Source organism: Seriola aureovittata, chromosome 4 (genome assembly GCF_021018895.1).
Source record: "Seriola aureovittata isolate HTS-2021-v1 ecotype China chromosome 4, ASM2101889v1, whole genome shotgun sequence".
NCBI classification, from domain to species: domain Eukaryota; kingdom Metazoa; phylum Chordata; class Actinopteri; order Carangiformes; family Carangidae; genus Seriola; species Seriola aureovittata.
In genome coordinates this window covers 4,428,187-4,448,768 of record NC_079367.1, presented here as the reverse complement: position 1 = coordinate 4,448,768, position 20,582 = coordinate 4,428,187, and the positions used below count along the sequence as shown (strand labels likewise).

The 20,582-nt window shown below is 39.1% G+C and overlaps 1 protein-coding gene across 2 annotated transcripts; it reads right to left on the bottom strand.

The window, feature by feature from the left end:
- Nucleotides 1-9,132: 9,132 nt before the first annotated feature.
- On the bottom strand, nt 9,133-19,772 carry zgc:113279 (uncharacterized protein LOC553749 homolog). Of its 2 annotated transcripts, XM_056373219.1 has the most exons (12): nt 19,695-19,772; nt 19,399-19,580; nt 18,522-18,643; nt 17,228-17,252; nt 17,004-17,050; nt 16,704-16,851; nt 16,312-16,618; nt 15,389-15,494; nt 14,804-14,950; nt 12,861-12,921; nt 12,155-12,318; nt 9,133-10,424 (listed from the first exon to the last, which is right to left on the bottom strand). In XM_056373219.1, exons 2-12 carry the CDS (start codon nt 19,568-19,570, stop codon nt 10,392-10,394), a joined length of 1,332 nt encoding a protein of 443 aa, XP_056229194.1. In that variant the 5' UTR covers nt 19,571-19,580; nt 19,695-19,772; the 3' UTR covers nt 9,133-10,391. The 2 variants fall into 2 exon arrangements, with proteins under 2 accessions (XP_056229194.1, XP_056229195.1); XM_056373220.1 differs by lacking the exon at nt 19,695-19,772 and having other exon boundaries at nt 19,399-19,685.
- Nucleotides 19,773-20,582: the final 810 nt, after the last annotated feature.

Below are 20,582 nucleotides of genomic sequence, written 5' to 3'. Positions count from 1 at the left end.
GTGTTTGTATATATATGTATGTATAAAATATAAATATACACTGTAATGAGGGTTAATTTGACATGAGCAGGTCTACAGAGAGACTTGCACATACACTGTCTACAGGGAGAAATGAATAATTTTCTCATGAGCGCAGGCAGAATATTCTACTCAGATCTGCTGCATGTAACGCTCCTTCACCACCAGGTGGCGCTCTAAGCTTAGAAACACACTTGCTGCACTGGAGCCCTGCAGGGTTGTTATTTTCACAATATGATTTCAACACTAACCCTGACACATTGCACACTATATTGCAGTCTGGATCTATGCACAGTTTGTGTTTCAATGTGGATCACATGGAGAGTGTTAAGATAAGATGAACTTTATTGATCCCACAGAGCGACATTAAAGTGCCACAGCAGCAAAACACACAGTACAAAAATAGACGCATAAAGATAAGAAACTGAAAGAGCAGTGGTGGAAGAAGTTTTAGTTAAAATAAAAGTAGTATAAAGATACTCCATTACAAGTAAAACTAATTCTTACTCAAGTAAAAGTATATAAGTATTGTAAAGAAAATGTACAATTATAGTGCTTATATTTAATTACTTAATATTCCAGGATGGTTTCAGGACTAACAATGGATTGTATTTTATAAACCTGCCATGTGTTTTGTGTGTAAAACCTTAATCAAAAAAGTAACACAACTGTCAGATAAATGTAGATGCGTGAAAACTACTAATTTACTAAAAAATAATATTTTCCTTTTAAATACAGTAGCAAGTGCTCAAATATACAAGTGCCTTTAGTTTATTATACACACAACGTGTAGTACCCACTAAGTGTTTTGAGGCTCATAAATTTCACACATAATTGAATAAAGCACTAAATTTGCACTTGAAGGAATGAAACTAGGTGGAGGGAAATATGTCTTTAGTGTCTTATTTGCCGATAGCACTACTTGAATAGGATGAAATACAGTTGTATTGAACACTTGAAGCAGCAAAAACTAATTGTGTTCAGTGTTTGTCTCACAATGGAAACAGTGGTGCAGAAGAAGTAAAATTTCTGCTTTGATTTCAGTAGAACCTGCTCAGTCAATATATATATATATATATATATATATATGTACATTAGTATATGTTGTGTATATATTTAGAGTTAGAACACATGTCTAGAGGTAAAGAGTTATAGTTTTTAAAAAGAAATAGACGTACAGTAAAATATCGGCTACACTAATTTCTCAATTCTAAATCCAGTTTTTAAAAGCTTGTGATTCTCTACCAATATTACATTACACCATTAATTGCTATAATTAATTACTATTTTATGGTAGTTATAGTACAATATTTCTCCTAAAACGAACATTTCTTCACTCACAACAAAATGACTATCAACAGGTTACAATACAAAATGTAGTATCTTTGATTTTTTACGTGTATCACTTCCACACAACACAAGAATAACAATGCTTTACACAAGAAATACTAAATATAATATTTATAAATACATGTATATAGAGTTTGCTTGTAGTGTAAGTGGGAAAAGATTGCATTAACTTAATAATTGTCAATGACATTTGTCTACGTGCAACTTTGTGTGTGATTTTGTACATCAACCAAATCTGCACAGGCGAGTGTCTTCCAAGGAACTCTTAAATTATACCTGCAGTCCACACCTCAATGTGAGTGTTCAGGAGGGCCACACAGGTATGACGTGAATCACCCCAGAAAGGCGTATTATTTATCTTGACAAGGGAGGTAATCAGGTGTGACATGATAAGCTGCAAAAAAACTGTCAGTAAGTAGGATGAGCAGAATTTGTCATCATGTTTCTGCCAGTCTCTGCTTGGACACAGCGGGTAGTTGTTTCTATTGAGCAACATACAGTGAAGTTATAACTAAGTCTTAAACCTTTGGCCACAATAAGCTGCAGTGTTCATTACACGTCGCCTCCGTGACGTCACCCATAAGCTTCCCGAAGAGCAGTTTTGACGTTCAGCGAGTCCACTGCTCTGCCGCCGCCATCTTGATTCTGCCTGATTCTGCTTAACGTCCGATTTACACAATAACAGGCAAAAAGGTGGGGCGTGTGTGGAGCCGAGACTTCGGTACATTCCGGTTTAATACATGTGACAATCATAGCTCCCATTAGCATCATTAACAAAGCTCGTCCGAAGGCTAACCCGAGGCTAATTCATTCGCTGGCTAATTAGCTAGTCAACAAGCTAAGCTAACAAGCCAGGTATGGTGAACGCAGACACACTGTAGTTTCACTCACCTCAACGTACAGGAGCACAGAGTTCCTCGTTCGGTCCTCACGTTTAGTCAGTTAACCGCACTTCAAGCCACAGTATTTGTCCGACATTTGCATGAAAAATACCCCCAAAAAATAACAACCGAGGTCACGTTCACTGACTGAATTAGCGGACGTGACGCCGAGCAGACACCTGTGACGGCTGGCCATGGCCCTTAATTGTGCTTAACGTTAACCTTAATAAAAATGTAAACAGTTGAAATTACATAAAGATTCACCCCCCGTGCAGTTATCATGAAGGGGGACATTATCTATAGAGACCAAAACTGTTTTTGTACCAGGTTGTAAACATGTTTATTTCTGCTGTAAAGTTGCACATTTCAATATGAGTCTGGCGGTTCTTGCTTTTTGGAGGCAGCCTCTAGTGGTCAATCGAGAAACTGCAGTTTTTGGCGTAATATACTGTGTATATATGTATATATATATATATATATATATATATATATATATATATATACATATATATATATATTTACAATTCTACTTCCATTTATTTAAATCAGAAAATTTACAATCAGTCATATCAGTTTTTTTTAAAAGAAACATTAAAAAATCAACAAAAAAGAAGAGAAAATACATTTAAAAAAATGAACAAAAATTAAATTAAAAAAAGGACAAATATATAATTTAAGGTTGTTGACCTTGGAAACAAAACAATCTCACCTCAAGGTCAATTCTTTTTTGTCTTTTACCATATGTAATTTCAACGTTTTTGTGCATTGCATTGTGGTCAATTGTGTAGCATTTAGCAATTAGTAGCACACTCAAAAAACAAGGCAGCTCACATAGTCTGCACATTGATATCTTTGAGTATAGTGAATTTTGGCTGATTTCCAGTGTGAACACAGACTATAAATCTGCATTGAATTAATGTTTAGCATAAAACTGGGCCACAGCAACACTTAATGACTAATGACATGAGATGTTCCAGTGTAGAAATTAAGATAAATGACAAATTACATCACCTGTAACAAACAGCACCTGCAAATTTACATGCTCAATAACATTAATATTCCTGTGAGTGGTCTTACAGAGACATCCAGGCTAAAGAAATAAGAGGTAAGATGAACGCAACACATGATCATATTAGAGTTGGGGGAGGGGTGGGGGTGGGGGGGCGCTGTGGGAGAGGGGATGTGATGCAAGAAAGAGAGAAATGAAGGAGGCGGGTGGAGGGACCACAGTGAGCATCCAGCAGTGGTGGAGAGTAGCTGGAGTGAGCTGAAGTGTTGCAGAATGGCCCGCGGCTCTGTTTGAGGCTGTGTGTACACCAGCGAGCAGGTTTTAAATTCATTATGAGCCATTGGAGAAGCTGTGAGGGTAGGTGCTGAGGTTAAAGACGGTTGCTGTATGAGTTGGTGGGGGTGAAAGGGGGCTTTCAGGGGGCTAGAGTTGCAGAAGACCAAACTAGTGGTACAACTCTGAATTCTAGTTTAACGTTTATTGATTAAATTCATACATAACACACACCGAGTCAGATTCTCAATCACTCATCATTTCTGCCGCAGATACAGAAGATCTTTTTGTCGTTTCTTGAACCAAAATAAGTTTAAAGGAGATGTTACACAGACAGACACATAGATATAGTCTTGGCAAGAGCTTCAGCCATTGATGCGTTTACAATACAAGAGGTTATAGTGCGTCCTCTGAGCAGCGCCACCTTATCAGGGCAGCCTGGACGCTACAGTGACTCGGTATCGGAAAGTGACGAGACAGTCCAACCAGGCCGCAGCAAGCTTGTTAGCATGCTAACTTCAGTAGAATTATAGAAACAATAGAAAGAGAAGCAAAACAAGATGGTTACTTTCCGAAATATTCTATAGCGCTTTCATAAAAGTGCTTTACATTGCTCTGTGTGATTACGATGAAGAGATACTGAGGCCATGCAGAGAACATGACTCTGTGAATAAAGGATAAGAGCATCCCCTCATGTGCCGCCACAGGTAAACAGGTAATACTTCAGGATATGCAGATTATGCAAATGTTTTCAAATGTTGATAAATGCACGATAAATCAGGAATTCAATATCCCAGAACATTTTTAATTACAGCATTAAAATCTAGATGCCATCTGTTTGTGCTGGCTTCAAAAGATCGCCCGTGAGGAAAACATATTTGTACATTGACACCTTCCTGACGTGTTATTGCATGCATAGGAAGACAAGGTGTAGTTGATATTTATTATGATGCATTTGGAGGAAATGCAGAGAAAGTGTCCTTCTCTTATCTGATTTCTGCTATCCTTTATAAATTTATATTCTTATTCATCTTATTTATCACATGTTGAAAATCTACCTTTAAAACCATCCTCAGGGTGGCCAGAACAGTCTGTTCTAGTGTGAAGGTAAAGGTACCCTGATGAGTTATATTTATATTATATATCACAAGGAGATCGTGTAAATCGGCCTAAATGTGTGTGATTTGGTTAAAAACAGTTCAGAGATGCAGTAGTTTTGGTAGATTTTTACTGTTTTTCCCACTTTTCCAGAGTCAGAAACTAATAATAGCTTTAGGACAGACCTTTTTTATGTAACTGGTTAAGTCTCAAGTTATGTCAGACAGGAGTATGGAGCAATCTTGGCTCCATTGTTAAGTGTTTATGGGATTAAATAACATAATAATGATCCCATAAGCATCCAGGAATTGAGCGAAACAAAGCACGTGAACTAAGATTTGTCTGAGGGGAGGCTCACAGTCTCAGACCCCGGTGTAGAGCATCTTAAAGGGCCAGTTCGCCCAAATTACAAAAAATCCATCTTTTATCATTTACCCATGATGTTATCTTGTCATTATTTGCCCGGTTTTTGAGAGATTTCAACAACGGCAATGGAAGAGATTTTGTGATTCACAGCACTGAAGCAACTATTTCCCATTGTGTGTATTTTGTGGAAACTTTCTGGAAACAGTTTCTGTTAAACTTTAGCTTTAAAGCCGCTATAATCAGTATTTTTTTTTAAATATATAATTACATCATATGAAATGACGATGTAAAAGTAATGTCAATGACAATGTGAAGATGTCTTTGGTAGAGATGAACCTACAGAGAAATATCACCTTAATCTGATTTAAAGAGCTTAAAGTACATTTTAGCTGTTTAAATGTCCGGCTTGCAAATTCAGTGTTTTGGTTCCCACTGTACACTTATTGATCGGTATTACATTCATCAGATAGACACAAAAATGACCCCAAATGAATGATCAAACCTAAACATATATGCATGGCTGGATACAAACCCCAGCTGTATCTATGATCGGCCGTGCGTTTGCCTGGTGCAGATGTGGCACAGATGTCCAGGACATGATCAGCACCATGGAGAGAAGTCAGGACAGACGGCGGCTGCAGTTCCCATGAGTGTTTAAGGCCTTTCTGCATGTGTGTAAAGGATGGAAAATTACTGCTGCACAGCTCTCTGCAGTTTGAAACCTTAGAGCATGTTACGCCTCTGGCCACACCCATACCGCTGATGTCACATCGGGGTAATTCTCACAACCTACGTTCCTGCTTTGACATCACTGACTACTATTATAATAGATGGTGGGTGTAGGGAGTGTGTGTGTTCATTATCGTGACTCATTGGCCTGTAAAGCACATTGTGTTGTGTTTAAACCACCGCATGCATAAGACTGTGCATAACTGCAAAAAACTACAAATTACAGAATCTAAAACCTACTTTTCAAGACTCAATATAAACTGTAGATTGAGATCTAACTCGGTATTTACAACAATTTATGTATTAAAACACAAAAAATATAAATCCACCATAATAAATATTTAAAAAATGATCACAATTTAAATATTTTTAATAAAAGTTTTCATATTTAGACCTTTTTTCATTTACATTTGTGGACATCAATTCAGCTTTTTACACTTACATTTTAGATCTAATGTCACATCATAAATATTGTGACTTTCTCTTGCAACTAACGTCGGCTTCATGCAGTTACATTTCTCATCAGACTGTGATATACAACCGGATGGATGAGCCTAAAACTATTTTCCCCCTCAGGTGGACATCACAGACATTCCCTGTTCCCTCCCTGTGGTCGCTCTCATGCAGGCAAATGTGAAAACATGATTTAATTTTCTGAATTAAGACCTGTTTATTTTCTTTTCCACATTCCATCTCTTATTTTGTTCTGGTTTTTAATTTCCATGTAAGCTGAAGAGTGATCCTCATCTCTGATAAGGTCGTCCAATTTGGCAAAAAGCCTCATGTTACAGTAAGTCATGAAAAAGTGAGTTTCAACAGGCTCTTTCCCAGGTAAAGGCCATCAACCCTTGGCACTGAGAACTAAACTGTTCATAGCTGAACAGTCATCTACCCACGCCACCCCAGCATGCCCTGACAAATCTAGACAATACTTAGGAGACACATGAAAGAGCCTGACAGCTCGAGGAGTGCACTGCTTCAGAAAGCTTTAAGCTCTTTGTTGTTACAGCTTGACATTTTTAAAGATGTGTAATAATGTTGGCTGAGTTTTGTGAATCAGATTATACAAAATCTGTCATCTATTAAAACAGAATAAGACTATAAGATTGGAATTAATTGGAGTTATTACATTTTCATGTAAGTAACCACAGGTGTATTATAGGACTAGTGTAAATCTGAGAGTCAGCAGTACAGGTGCCATGAATCCTCTAGGTCACAGTGGCAAACACAAAATAAAACAGAGAGTGAAGAAACACTTACAGCTGCTCGATACACGTTTTATTATTTATTATTAACAGAAAACTCAACAATTTGTGTCCGATCCTGTTCATCAGCAACCAAGAACGTTTACAGGACGTGTCTGTTATTGTCTGTACTGTGCGTGTTGTGTTAATTTATTATTGTACTTCTTAGTCACAATGACGTGTTTTATCCAGCCGGTGAAGCCAAAGGCAAATTTCTGTGATTAAAACAGGGGCTAATGGGGCTTTAAAAAAAATAAAATTAATAATAATAATGTTTTCTATGGATGTGTGTAACAGTGGAAAAATCTCTATAATTCTAAAATCATATGTTATATACCACAAAGTTTTCCTGTTATTTATTTATTTATTTTTTAGAGATTTGTACCTTCAGTTCCAGCAATAAAAAATAATTTGAAAAGCAAAGTTTTTTGAACCCAGAACTTTATTGATATGAGATAAAAAAATAAGATTGTGCACATATTGTTACAGAAGCATGAATTATAATATCCACCACCAATGTGAATCACTACATATGTTAAAAAAAAGCCCTTTAAAGTTTGAAGATGTTGCCAATCATGATTACATGAATTTAACTTAATAATTTAATAATTAAAATGTTTGTATCACGTGTTATTAACATTCAGACAAACTGTTGGTTGAAACTATGAGATCATTTCTTTTTTGGAGAACAGCTCTGCCAAAACTATGACAATCTGCATGATTCATCTGATGCCGCAAAAAAAACCCAAAAAACTTTCAGCTAAAGTCAATTAATTAGGTTTCTACAGTTAAACTGCACTCTTCTCATATTTAACCTTCCCACTGTAAAAGCTTTTCAACAATAGTTCATTTTAAACTGACACGTATAAACAAGATAAAACAAGCTCCTAAGTGATCAGTTACACTTTCAGAAGAAAATTAATTGACCTTTGACCTTACATTATAATCTAAGTAGCAAGATGCCATATATTAAGATGTAAGATACTGTAAAGGAACAAAATGATGTCACTCTTTCAAGCGTGAGTACTTGATTACTTTTTGGTGGATCTCTCTCTCTCTGATCAGTAAATAAAATCTGTCCTGTGGATTATTGTTGTTGAAACTGCAAGAAAATCATCAACAACAAATGCAAAACTACAGAAGCCGAGAACGGCCATGCCCCTTTTGAGGATGGTCCGATCCAGCACACAATCATCACACCTGACCTTCGTTATATCGAGATAACGAAATAATTAATTCGTTATCACAAGATAACGATCTTTTTTATATCGAGATAACGAAATAATAAGTCGTTATAACGAGAAAAAACAGTGCAAAAATAAAAAAGGGGCATGGCCGTTCTCGGCTTCCGTACAAAACAACTCACACGAGTATAAAAACTTATATTGTACAAACAGTGAAACTATGAAGTGAAAGTCCACAACAAATGTTACCTAAGTGCTACAATACTTAACTTGGACTTGACCACTCATTGGATCAACTATATGGTGTTGATGAACAACGACGTTTATGGCGCATGCACAAACACGTGACCTAAGCCCGGGAAGGTCTTGGCAGGAAGACCATTTGTTCTGTGGTTTTTACACAGACCCGGTGCTGTTAGATGGATTCTTACTTTCCAATGCAAAGTGTAAGGAAACTTTATTTGTAAAGCACGTTTAAGAACAACAGGACTTGTACCGAAGTGCTTGGGACAAAGAGTTGCAGGGGAAACTGTCGGCTACATAAAAAGTTTAGGACTTGACGAACAGATGAAAATTGTTTATTCCACAAGTTTTACCAAAGTGCTTGACTCATAGAGTCGTAGGTGGACGGCTACTGTCGGCTACACAGAGAAATAAGAACAGGACAACCTGAACGGCCGGTACGTCGACTGAACAGGAAATTATACCTCTACCATATAACAACAATAAATCAGAACATTTTATATTCACTATGGTCTACAACTAAATGACTTATAACTTCAAAAATACTAGCAGCTACATTTATATGTGGCGTTATCCTTTCCACCGTTGCCCACCACCACCAACGTCTTAAACCTCCTAACAGCATCTTTGGCTGAGCAAAGTCAAACCCAGAGAATGATACTCACTCAAAATAAAATAAAATAAAAAACAATCAACAAGAAAACAAGCTTATTGAGAACTGAGACAAATCATTTAAAAAACAACAACAACAACACGACTTTAAGCAGGATACACTTTAAAGTAAATTAGATTATCAGACTGAATAGATCATATGGCTTCAACTGATCTGAGGCACATCACACACCTGATAAATGGCTTAAACAATAACAAACACACGATGAGCCAAAACGTTTCGACCACTCACAGATGAAGGGAGGGAGTGAACAGCTGACTCGAGTCGGAGCATCTCAGAAACAGACACCACAGTGAACACGGTGGCACGAGAACGTCACAATGTTTTTTGCTCAGAGTACGACTAATATTTTAAGCCTTTAAAAGGATGATTGTATCATAGTTATAAAGGAATACACTGACATAAAAAAATAATATCAATATCTGCTGTTTTGACAAGTTAGTTTAGAAGGTTATTATCAGTTTTAATCTCTGTGTTCAGAGACTCAGGACATGCTTGGCCTAGCTTAGCACAAAGACTACAGGCAGGAGGGAAACTGTCTGTTTACATGTTGTTGATAATTATCCAGGAAATTGACTAAAGCTTCAGGATTTCGACAAGCTAATTGCAAATCACAATGTTTTGTTGCGTATCAAACACAGATGATACGCTGGAAAGCGTCTTTGCCCTTCACTCGTCCTCCTGCCTCCGGTGTTCGAGCTAAGCTAGCTAAACATAAAAAAACCAAACAAAACCCAAAACCTCCCGGAACGTGACTGGTTAAAAGCTGTGTTTTTAAAAAGGGCATTCATGTGAAGGCAGTGAAATGAAACCATAATTACAACCCATCACCATACAAGACTTACTAAAACTTTTCATGTCCTCTAGTACAAAAGATCCAATATGTAAAATCTATGGCTCTGAATCTCAGACAAAAGAATAATCTTTATTCACATATTTATTGTCCAGGTCTGGACAAAAACCTGGACAATAAACAGCAACTGTTTCTAAAATATTCTCACAGGATTTTACATCTGGATCTCCACAGACACTGAATGAGGACAACTTGTTACTCCAACGTAACAAACAATGGAAGTCTCACAGAAACCAGCTAATGGGCATCGGATGTTTCTGTGCAGGTTACGATAAACACCTGATTGCAAGTCAGGCATTTTTACCACACACAAAACATCAGATGCTTTACATAACAGGCCTGAACTCATCCTTAAGAGAGAAAACAACCCCGTTAACTATGGTCTCTCTGTGACGAATTCAAGCCTGAACCAACTCAGAACATTACTGTTGGGTCTCCAAAACGCCCTGCCGGGCGGACGAGCCGGGGCGTCAGACCACTGTAGGTCGCAAGCTCCGGCTTCCCTGAGGACGAGAGGGAGAAAATGATTAGTGATGGGAAGTCTCTGGATAATCACTTAACATACAAATATCTAAATGCATTTAATAACCTCTTGTAGCTTTTCTATATTCCTATAACAAACGTTAAAAAAATAAAAAAATAAATAAGGCAATACTGGTCCCAATGTTTTTCAGGAATAACTTCCAAAGTTATAAAAACAATAAAAGCTGCAATTAGCGTCTGCATGTCGTCGGTGCTGGCGTTTTCCAGCAGCCCAGTCCCCCAACGACAACTTCCTGTTTTATGCCGAAACATTGCACGCTGTTCGGTGAAATCTCACAACTTTTTTACCATAAAGCCTCATCTTAAGGATTTTCTGACCGAAGAGGTGGTCAGCCTGCGGGGGGGGGGGGGGGGGGTCGCCGGCAGGTCGTGCTATGACTATGACTGAGGACTGGCATGCAGATGACACAGACGCCACTGAACTCTGTTGTGAGGATCAGTTCTATGTCGTCACATGTTCTCATAGCTTTCTGGTTTGGGCTTAATGCTAACGCTAGCATGCTAATTTTAGGGTCAGGTGTTATATAAGATGAAATGAGGGCATAAAAAGTATGACAAATGGAAATATGTCCAATGTCATGTTTCCCCTTGTTGTCAGGACTTTTCACTCTGGAACAAAGCATTCCTCCGGAGGAGAGACGGCGTGTACGTCTATAAATAAACCCGTCCGTTCAAAAACAAGTCGAGTAAATTTCACTTCAGTTGTTCAACCAGCTTGTGAGTCTACTTATCATCATTATGCAGAACTTGGCAACTGCTGCTGCACAAAATCGCTCTGCATGACACTTCAAAAGCATACCAGCATGCTTTGCAGCACTTTACAATTACATACTCCACAACACAACTACCATACGGGAGCAGGGAGGGACCAGACCTGTGTCTTTGTGAATGTTTGTGAGTAACATTTCGTTTCAAATTCACAGTGACTCTTCGCTATGTGTCACTCCCCCGCAAAAAAGCTAAACGACAAACAGCGGACAACTGTTCTCCATGTTTTCGACACGGTGTAATCTGTTTGAATGTCCTCTGGCTACAACTGCTGCTGCGCTGTGAGGGAACAGCCAGACAACGGCAGCAGCTGGTTCATGGTTACTGCTTCTGTAAAGAGCTTCTTATTCACATGTAGTTCCTACATAACGGAACATGATCCAGGTCACGTTGTAAGAGAACTCAGTTTTCGGTCTTTACCAGGTCAGGAATTTCATCATTTCAATGGCAAGGTGTCACAAAAATCTTTGAGACACAAAGGCCATTGAGTTATTTGATGCCTGCAAATAAATAACTTGAGTTTCTGATAAAACACAAAATACAAACTAGAAAATAACACAAAGGAAATGAAAATAAATTCATAAATTATTCAATTAATATAAATGAAGAGAATCTTTTAAGAGAATCTATAAATATGTAAATATATTTCATTTCAGAGAAACTTTCAGTAGATGAATGTAAGAACAGTCTTCAAGTGTCAAACTCACATAAATCATTCTGCACAGTAAAGTTACTGAAGGTCAAATATTGTAAATATAGTTCCTGTCATTTTCACGGACGTGACCGAGTCCAGTTGACAGGGACCGGAGTTTATCAATCTGTCCTGGACTCAGCTTCTACCGTTCTGAGATCAGTTATGATTTCATAGATTATATTATGATATACGTAATACTTTGTGAAAAGCTATTCCAGAGCGACATACCATGGTATGAAGGTAGCTGCCCATGTGCAGCAGACACTCCAGGGTCTCCATCATCTGCTCCTGCCGCAGCGTGTGCAGCCTGGTGTGATCGGGGGATTTGCTGTTCTCCAGCTCACAGACTGTGGCCTTCAGGGCCACGGACGCACACTGCAGGACGCTCATTCCTGAAGAACACAGAAACATCTGGATTACCGGCCTTCATCATTCCCTGTATCCACATCTTACTCTTTAACATTTCATTTTTAAAAAAATATATAATTACTGCACCTTATTTGTATTTCACTTAGACCCATGTCTTTCTTTTACCCCTTTTTTCTATTTTGTTTTGTTTGAATCTATTTTCTGCTCTTATTTTGATGTTATTGTTATTACTGCTGTTAATTTTATAATATATATTTTGACTATTTTTATGTGGTCACGTTATTTTTGTGTATATTTATTTTGTATTTTTATAATTTTGTGATATTTCTACATGCTATTTGTTTTCTTTATCATTTTCTGTGTATTTTAAATTGTCCAAAATAAATAAAACTAAATATATCTTAACCGTGTTTTTATTTTTATTCTTTTATTAAAATTTTATGTATAACTAACTAAGTTGTTAAGTCCTTTGCAAACCTCTGTTTTGGAAAAACAGCTTTGTAAATAAAGTTCATCATCATTATAATTTTGAGGCCTCGAGGTTTTGAAGGGTTACAGTACGTACCACAGTTATCAGTGGCTTCCACGTCAACATACACACCGTCCGTCATCGTGTGTTTAAGAACCTAAAAGAAAACATACACACTAGTTAAACATAGGAGTTCACAGAAATACAGTATAGATTTAAAGGAATACCACAAACCAACAAACGTTCCTCTCATCTGCTTTCAAAACATTGACATACAGTTTTGGGAAATGGAGTTCAAACATAAATATATTCTCGCCCGAGTTGGAATAAAACACGCCGCCATGTTTGAGGACACACTTGACGGTACCACAGAGGGACGGAGACAGACCGGTGGAAAAATAAGAAAAAATAAACTTTCCTAAGAGTTTTCCAGTGTGAACCGTGTTTTTCTCCAACAAGTTCTTACAACATCACCATCTCCCAGTTTGAGATGTTTGTGCGGCTGGTGAAGGATGCATAACGTTTAATTAAGTTGCACCCACCTGCTCCAGCAGGTTGAATAATGCTCTGGGAATGTGTGGAATTCAAAGAAGACATACCTGCTGCCTTCAGAGCGGCTGTAGTGAAAGTGTCTTCTGCTGTGGCAGCTAGTTGTACTGTATCTACTATAGTGCTGGAGCCAATGATCGTTTCTGATGAAATTTCATTATTAATTAATCCGCTGATTGTTGTAATGATTCATTGTTGAGGCACAAAGTGACATCTTTAAAAAAGGAGCTACCTGTAAGTTTTTGCTATCGCTACACAGCTAACGTTACCATTAACAGCTGTTTACCTAAGAAATGTTGGAGAAAAGTTCAGCATCAAACCTCAGAGCCGCCGCCAGCAGCCTCCAATCTACCCTGAAGACGCAGCGCTGCTCAGGGGACGTATTATAACCTCTTGTATTGTAAACGCAATGATGGCCGAAGCTCATGTTTTGCTTTGGTTTCCATCAGTTCTCGTCTTCTACTGAAGTTAGCATGCTAACCAGCTAGCCCCGGTTCATAACTTTCCAATAGAGTGTCACTGTAGCATCCAGCTCTGAAGAAGCAGCGCTGCTCAGGGGACGTATTATAACCTCTTGTATTGTAAACGCAACGATGGCCGAAGCTCTTGAGAAAGACTGACAAGTAAACAGCTGTAAATGCTAACGTTAGCTATGTAGCAATAGTAAAACTAACAAATAGCTCATTTAAAACAACTAATTGTAGCAGCTCTAGTTTAAAAATGAAGGCGACAGAAGAGACAGGTTCTTCCATACATGATTTGTGGTGTGAAAAATCTTGACACCACAATTAAAGTGCATTTGCTTGGAATCATAATGACAGGTTTCCAAAGATGCTACCTGGCCTCACCCATGAGAGCCTGAAATAATTAATTCACTAATTATTTCACTTTCCCTTCCTGTACCCTTTAACCCCACGCAGCGATATACGATCCTCATTGTCCTCTACGGCGCACACAGCGTGAGTCGTCCATCATACGTATATTAAACATCTTCTCTCGACACATAACATCAGTAAAATATGTTAAAAGGAGAGAATATCTAAAATGATGACACTTGATGATGTGCTCAGCTGCTGTGTCTTACAAAACCGGCTCCGTTAGTTTTTCGTCTGAGCTTTTTTTGTCTGAGCCCTTTGAAGATTTTTGTTTGCCGACTCCCGCAGAGATGAAACCTTTATGACATGAGAACAAATATCCAGGGACCTGAATAACCTGTTAGTCCGGATCAGAAGTAACGATATTTGTGGTTTGGGATAACTTACTCGGTCATGTTGCTCATTTAAAGCAAATAGGCAAAGGCTCAACTGTGAGCTGCCTAAAAACATTTCTGTAACGAGGAGAGAGGAAACAAACAGGAAACGTGTCACCTGACTGGTAATCAATTATTTTAACACGTCAATGCCATTTTAACAATCCTGCAGCTCAACGATGAGGCGCATCATCGTGTTTGAGATACCACATGCCACATGAACAGAGAACGGGGCTCGAACCTCCAGGACTCGGATGTAGCCTTTCTCAGCGCTGAGGTGGAGGCAGGACTTTCCCGAGTTGTTCGTCTCATTGACGTTGGCGCCCAATCGGATCAGATCTGCCACCATGAGGTGATGATTGTGATTGGCTGCGTGCAGGAGGGCGGTCTGGGAGGAGAAGACCACTAACATTAAACTACATATTGTCCAGCAGCAGCATCTGTCTCCATCAGACATTTAAACACTAAGTGGTTATTGATAAAGGATTTGACAACTAGAGTAAATGTAGCTGTAAAAAACATATAACATACATCTTTATTATGCCATAATATATTAAGTAAACTGAATTAATTCAACCAGTATCTTTAAGATTTAGCAGTTTTGCTAAATCGTAAGCTAATTGTACATTTTCTTGGAATCTATATTATTATCTTAATACATTTGTTTGTGTACAAATTAATCCCAAATATGAGTTTTACAAGTATTTAAGCATCTTTGTGTGTGCAGAATTTCCTGTAAGATGTTTGGTAAAATCAATAGACGTCATTAAATACTGATACTGACAGATTGTTATAGAGAAATTAGAGACGTAAATCTGAAACGTACCATTCCATCAGAGTCTTTCCGGTCCAGGCTGTTGAGTGCGGCCATCCTTTTGGCGATGGCGTAGCCCAGCGCCCTCTTTCCAACGCACGCCACTTTATGGAGAGCTCTGCGGGGACAAGCACACAAAGAGGCAGCACACATGTAAAGCTAGAAGTGTTTCCTAAAGTACGCAGAGAGAGCGGGGAAGCCTGCAGGCTCGAGTGACCTCAACAAACTGAAGCACACACTCTTTTCTACAGCGGTCACATGACTATAAGCTCAGGTGTTACCAACAACATTAACGACGGCTCTGTTCCAGTCAAGTGTCTCAGTGAAGCAGCATGAACAACACCAGGTCCCTGACACCGAAGCAGCTAAATGGAATTCAGCCGTCACTTATTTCCTTATTTACATCTATTTCCTGTGATAAAGACCTATGAAGATGTTTTATACAGAAACTTAGAGCTAATATGATTGTATATGACTGTTTAAAAAATGTCACAATTTTATTTTATGTATTATTATATTTGTACTAATCTGTCACGTTCTAAATAACCTCGATTCTCAGTTGTTTAAAATGTGTTAATGCACTTCTGTAACATCGTCTGACTCATGATGGACAGTTTAAAAATAAAGACCTGATATCATCTTTTTTGTTTCACACGTTCTTCTTTCTTGCCAAAACCTGGCACCTACATCACCCACAATGCAACTCACCCGCTGAGAGTTTGGTTGTAGATTCAGGTGTGTTATGCTAGTAGTGGCTAATGTAGCCTCGAGGCGCTAGCTCTTATTCTGGAGCCCAAACCAACCAACGCCGACTCAAGGGGCATCACTTCAGCTCCCTCTGGACCCACAAAAGGTTTTATACAACTTGTTTTTCCCCTCATGCACAATAAAACCTCCAAACACCTGAAGACAGTGCAAAGATAAACTCGACTTACGTTCTGCCGTGTTCGTCGGTGGCGAGCAGCACTGCGTCAGAGACGTCCCTCAGCTGACTCTCCTCCTTCTGCAGCTGAGTCCAGAAGAACGCCGAGCTGTTCAGGCTCCAGTCGTGGTTCATGGGATCGAACCACTCCTCCCCTCTTCTGTCGTCTCGCCCCACGCTCGCAGCGCCGGGAGGCTGAAGGCCGGCGTGCATGAAGACAGGAGGCGACGGGGCCTTGTAGTACTCAGCTGTGCCGGGGGAGTAGCTCATGTAGGACCGGGGGCTGGGGATCATTTCATCTGACTCTTCGCTGTTGTAGCCTGCACAGTGGAGCGGAGATACCACATGTTAACATATTCATAAAGGTCGTATGTCAAAGAGGAGCCGTATGAATGTGGATCTCACCAGTTGGAGACCACTCAGGGGACACTGGAGGGTCAAAGGAGGACAGAGTTTGGGACGAGGAGCGGTAGGTGTTGCCGGTCCTGAGATCCTCCTCCAGCACCTCCACGATGATTGCCAGCTCCTCCAGGCTTTTGGTGGGGCATTTTATCTGCAAACCAACAACAGTGAAAGTATGTGGTATTATCTGAACTGCTCCAGAAGCTGTCATGTGATTTATAGCGTTTCATAAACCTGATGTTTACATAAAGCAGGAGGAACCCTCTGGCAGGAGCCGGGATCCGTGTGTTTTTCAACACTCACTTTGGTCGTTCGGCATCCTGAGCGAGTTTTGACTCGTTTCTTGTCCCCTGTGGAGGAAACACGCAAGTTTCAATCTGAGAGAACGATACAGGATGTTTGTCCACAAAGCAGAGTTCAGCTGGCGTCATGCTACACGCACTGTGGGGTCAATAACTGCTACAGGAGAAACAAAAATCTACACAACAAGACGCCTAGATTACTGTCATGAATCTGGTTTTACTGACCTTTGACTCTTTTGCTGCATGTCTCCTGCAAAGGGAAAAAAAAACAAACAACAGTTGCATCAGTACAAGTAGTTTTCTATATTCTTCTCAGACATAAACATGAAAGTACATCACGGTATGGTGGGAGAGGGTGGGCTCATATTTACTGTAAGTAAAGATTTTATGTCTAACGCACAGAAGGAAACTCTTTGAGGTCTGGAGTCGGTGATAATCTTCTGGTTGAAACCAAATCAATGCACTGAAAAGGCTCCTCCAAGAAAAACCCTCGTGAGGTTACATGAATATAAGCTCGACCGACTACGAAGACGGACTCTGACGTTCAAGGTATCATCAAAATAAGGATAAAGTTGAGTTCTGACAAGCAGATAAAACACAGGCCGACATTCATCTGTTTCTAATCTCAGCTGGTCTGAACAGTGTCGAGGACAAATCAGCAACCAGGTGATCAGGTGGGAAAAAAAGGGGGATTTCCGTTGTTTTAGATTTATTGTTGGACAGTTAAACCTGATAATTAATCCTCACATTTAAACAATAATGTGAGGATTTCTTTTTAAAATTCCAATGGTTATGATAGTAACACCATCAAGGAGATTAATCCCACATTTAAGTGGCTGTTCTGCAAAGTTTCTTTCAAAAATAGATTATCAAAAAAATTAAATCAGGATTGTATAAATAAATCTAAAAGAAATATCAATGTTGAAATGATTTCTATTGAAATTGTTGTGAAATTTCTTCCTGAGTAAAATGTTTCTCATTACTCAACAGAACAAGTCATCAACGCGTCATCTGTGGGTGAAACACCAACACAGGGACGGACGGAGCACGAAACCTGAAGCACCTGTGGCTGATTCTCAATATTTTTTAATTTTATTTAAATGGTTCCCATGACACTCATCAGGAAAAGTGTCCTCATATTTTACTATATGTTGTTCAGGATTGCACAAAAGACAGAGGGACAAAATAAAAGGACCTCCCTTAAAATTTGCTTAAGTTACAGGAACTTTATTTGCATCCGTTTCCCCTCGCTGCAACAATCTGTAACCGAGCCAGACACTTAAAGAAAAACAAAACTGAATCAAAAATTGAATCTATTAATGAGCCCATGTGACTTTTGTTTATTTATTCAGGCTTCTTCCTTTTTCCCTTTCTTTCTTTAGAGGTGCAGCAACCAACCAGGAAACCATCTACCTGGAGTTGTGTAACAGAAAAACCAAACCAAAACCAAACAAGCCTAATCTTACTCCGACAATGTCTGTATTGAGACCGAGTTTTCCCATATTGATGAAAACGTTACCTGAGAGTCTTGCGGTTCCCAGCCTCGGGCGAGGCGGACGTTCCTAAGTAGATCCCTCACGGGCATTTTGACTCGGACTCCGAGGTAAACCTTGTCACCGCCGTAGAGGGAACAGTGTGCACCTGGAGAGGAAACATTCAATGATGAACCATCAAGTCTCTAGGACTCACACACTGGGACCAGGCTGTGCTGCTGGTGGTTCAGAAACAAACAGAGCTGGTAAAAGCCTTATAGATTTTTTTTTGACTGACGTGGCAGAAGACCAGGATTTGTCCCAGTGCGCCCGATCGACCGTCATAGACCCGACACTGGTAACTAAGTGTATTTACTCCAGCACTGTAAGTACAATTTACAGGTACCTCACCTTTAATTAATTCCATTTTATTCTTCGCCAACCATTATGATGACAGCAACTATTTTGTTGCGGAAAGATTGTTATTAATATGAAAATACTTTGTTTTTCTGTTTAATTGGCAATGCTCAAACTACCTTTACATAGTTTCATTCTGAGACTGATACTACGAGGATGTGGCTCTTTGAGTTGCTGTAATGGACATCAAAAGGCCTCGAAGGCAAAAGTTTGCTCATATTTTTTTCATCCTTTTAAAAACACACTACTGGACGTTATTTGTTTTTCATCTTATGCAACTTAATCCACTATTTCTCACAGAAAAATGTATTTTTTACACCCTACATTTAATTGACAGGTAAACACACACACACACACACACACACACACACACACACACACACACACACACACACACACACACACACACACACACACACACACACACACACACACACACACACACACACACACACACTATCGCCGCCATTGAACTTGTAATTATATTTCCAGATCAGGTTTTCGTACCTTTTTTACCGCCGCCGCCGCCGGACAGATCCTGGACCCTGCAGCCCGGAGGAGGTGCGTCAGGTTCGGCTGAACCCGCCGCGGTTTGTCCCGGGAGAGGAGAGAGCCCAGCGCCGTCCGTCGTCTCGTCGCTTCTTCCCTTCGGGTCCCTTCTTTTGTATCTCCCTCTCATTTTTGTACAACTGCCGGAAAAGCAAATGTTAACATGAACTGTGAAGGAGTGAGAGTTGTAAACCTCACGCTTCCAGTAACTGAGAGTTCAAAATAAAAGACTGACTTCCTGTGGCCGGACGTACCTGGAACCTCTCTCTCTCCTCCGGGGCCGAGCTGCCTCCTCTCTGATCGTCCAGGTGAGTCTGACAGCTCTCTACAAGATATCTGCCTGTACAGAGAGCGAGGGCGGCCACGCCCACTACCTGGTACTCAGCAGGTAATATTTTAACGCCCATATTAGAGAATTATGAAGCGACGTCAACGCCTTAGTTCATATTTTAACTCACACTTGAAAAAGAAAACAAACATATTTTAAAGAACTACATGTTCAGACTTCAGGCTACAAAGAGGTATACATGTCCATAACTGTCCTCACCTTCACAGAGAGATGCATTCTGGGTAACTCAGGCCACCAGGTGCAGGTCTGTCAATCAACTTCTCAACCTAGTCCGAAACAGATTCTCTGGATATATGAAGATATAAGTTTATAACATATGCACACACACATTGTATATAATATAATATAATATAATATATATGTTAAATTCAATATGAAATACCCAAAGTAAAATTTGTATATGTGCATATATTAAAATATCTATGATTTTTTTAATATGGTTTAAGATGTTGTGACCATATATGTTACCAATATATATTTAATTTATATATCTAACTTACATATAAAATTTCAAATGCTCATTTATGTTTTTTCTTATTAATTTTAAACATGTCCATCTTCCCATTCTGGGACAGAGGTCTGAATCTCAACATATATTGATGGTCTTTGGGATGGATATATATTTACATAACATATATCTACAATATAAGCATAAACATACGGTACATATTTGTACGGGCTAGATATATATGAGATTGTTCCAATTTGTAATCCGTTTTTTATATGATTTTTACATGTTTTTATTTGAAATGTACACATATTTCTTATATGGAAAATTCAATATAATGAACAT

Bases quoted from the DNA above. Each gene is read 5' to 3' on its own strand.
- zgc:113279 (XM_056373219.1), bottom strand. From the start codon at position 19,570: ATGAGAGGGAGATACAAAAGAAGGGACCCGAAGGGAAGAAGCGACGAG. The intron at 16,852-17,003 runs GTGAGTGTTGAA...GTTGGTTTGCAG, and splicing joins CAGGATGCCGAACGACCAAA to ATAAAATGCCCCACCAAAAG. The intron at 10,425-12,154 runs GTATGTCGCTCT...TCTCGTCCTCAG, and splicing joins GCAGCTACCTTCATACCATG to GGAAGCCGGAGCTTGCGACC.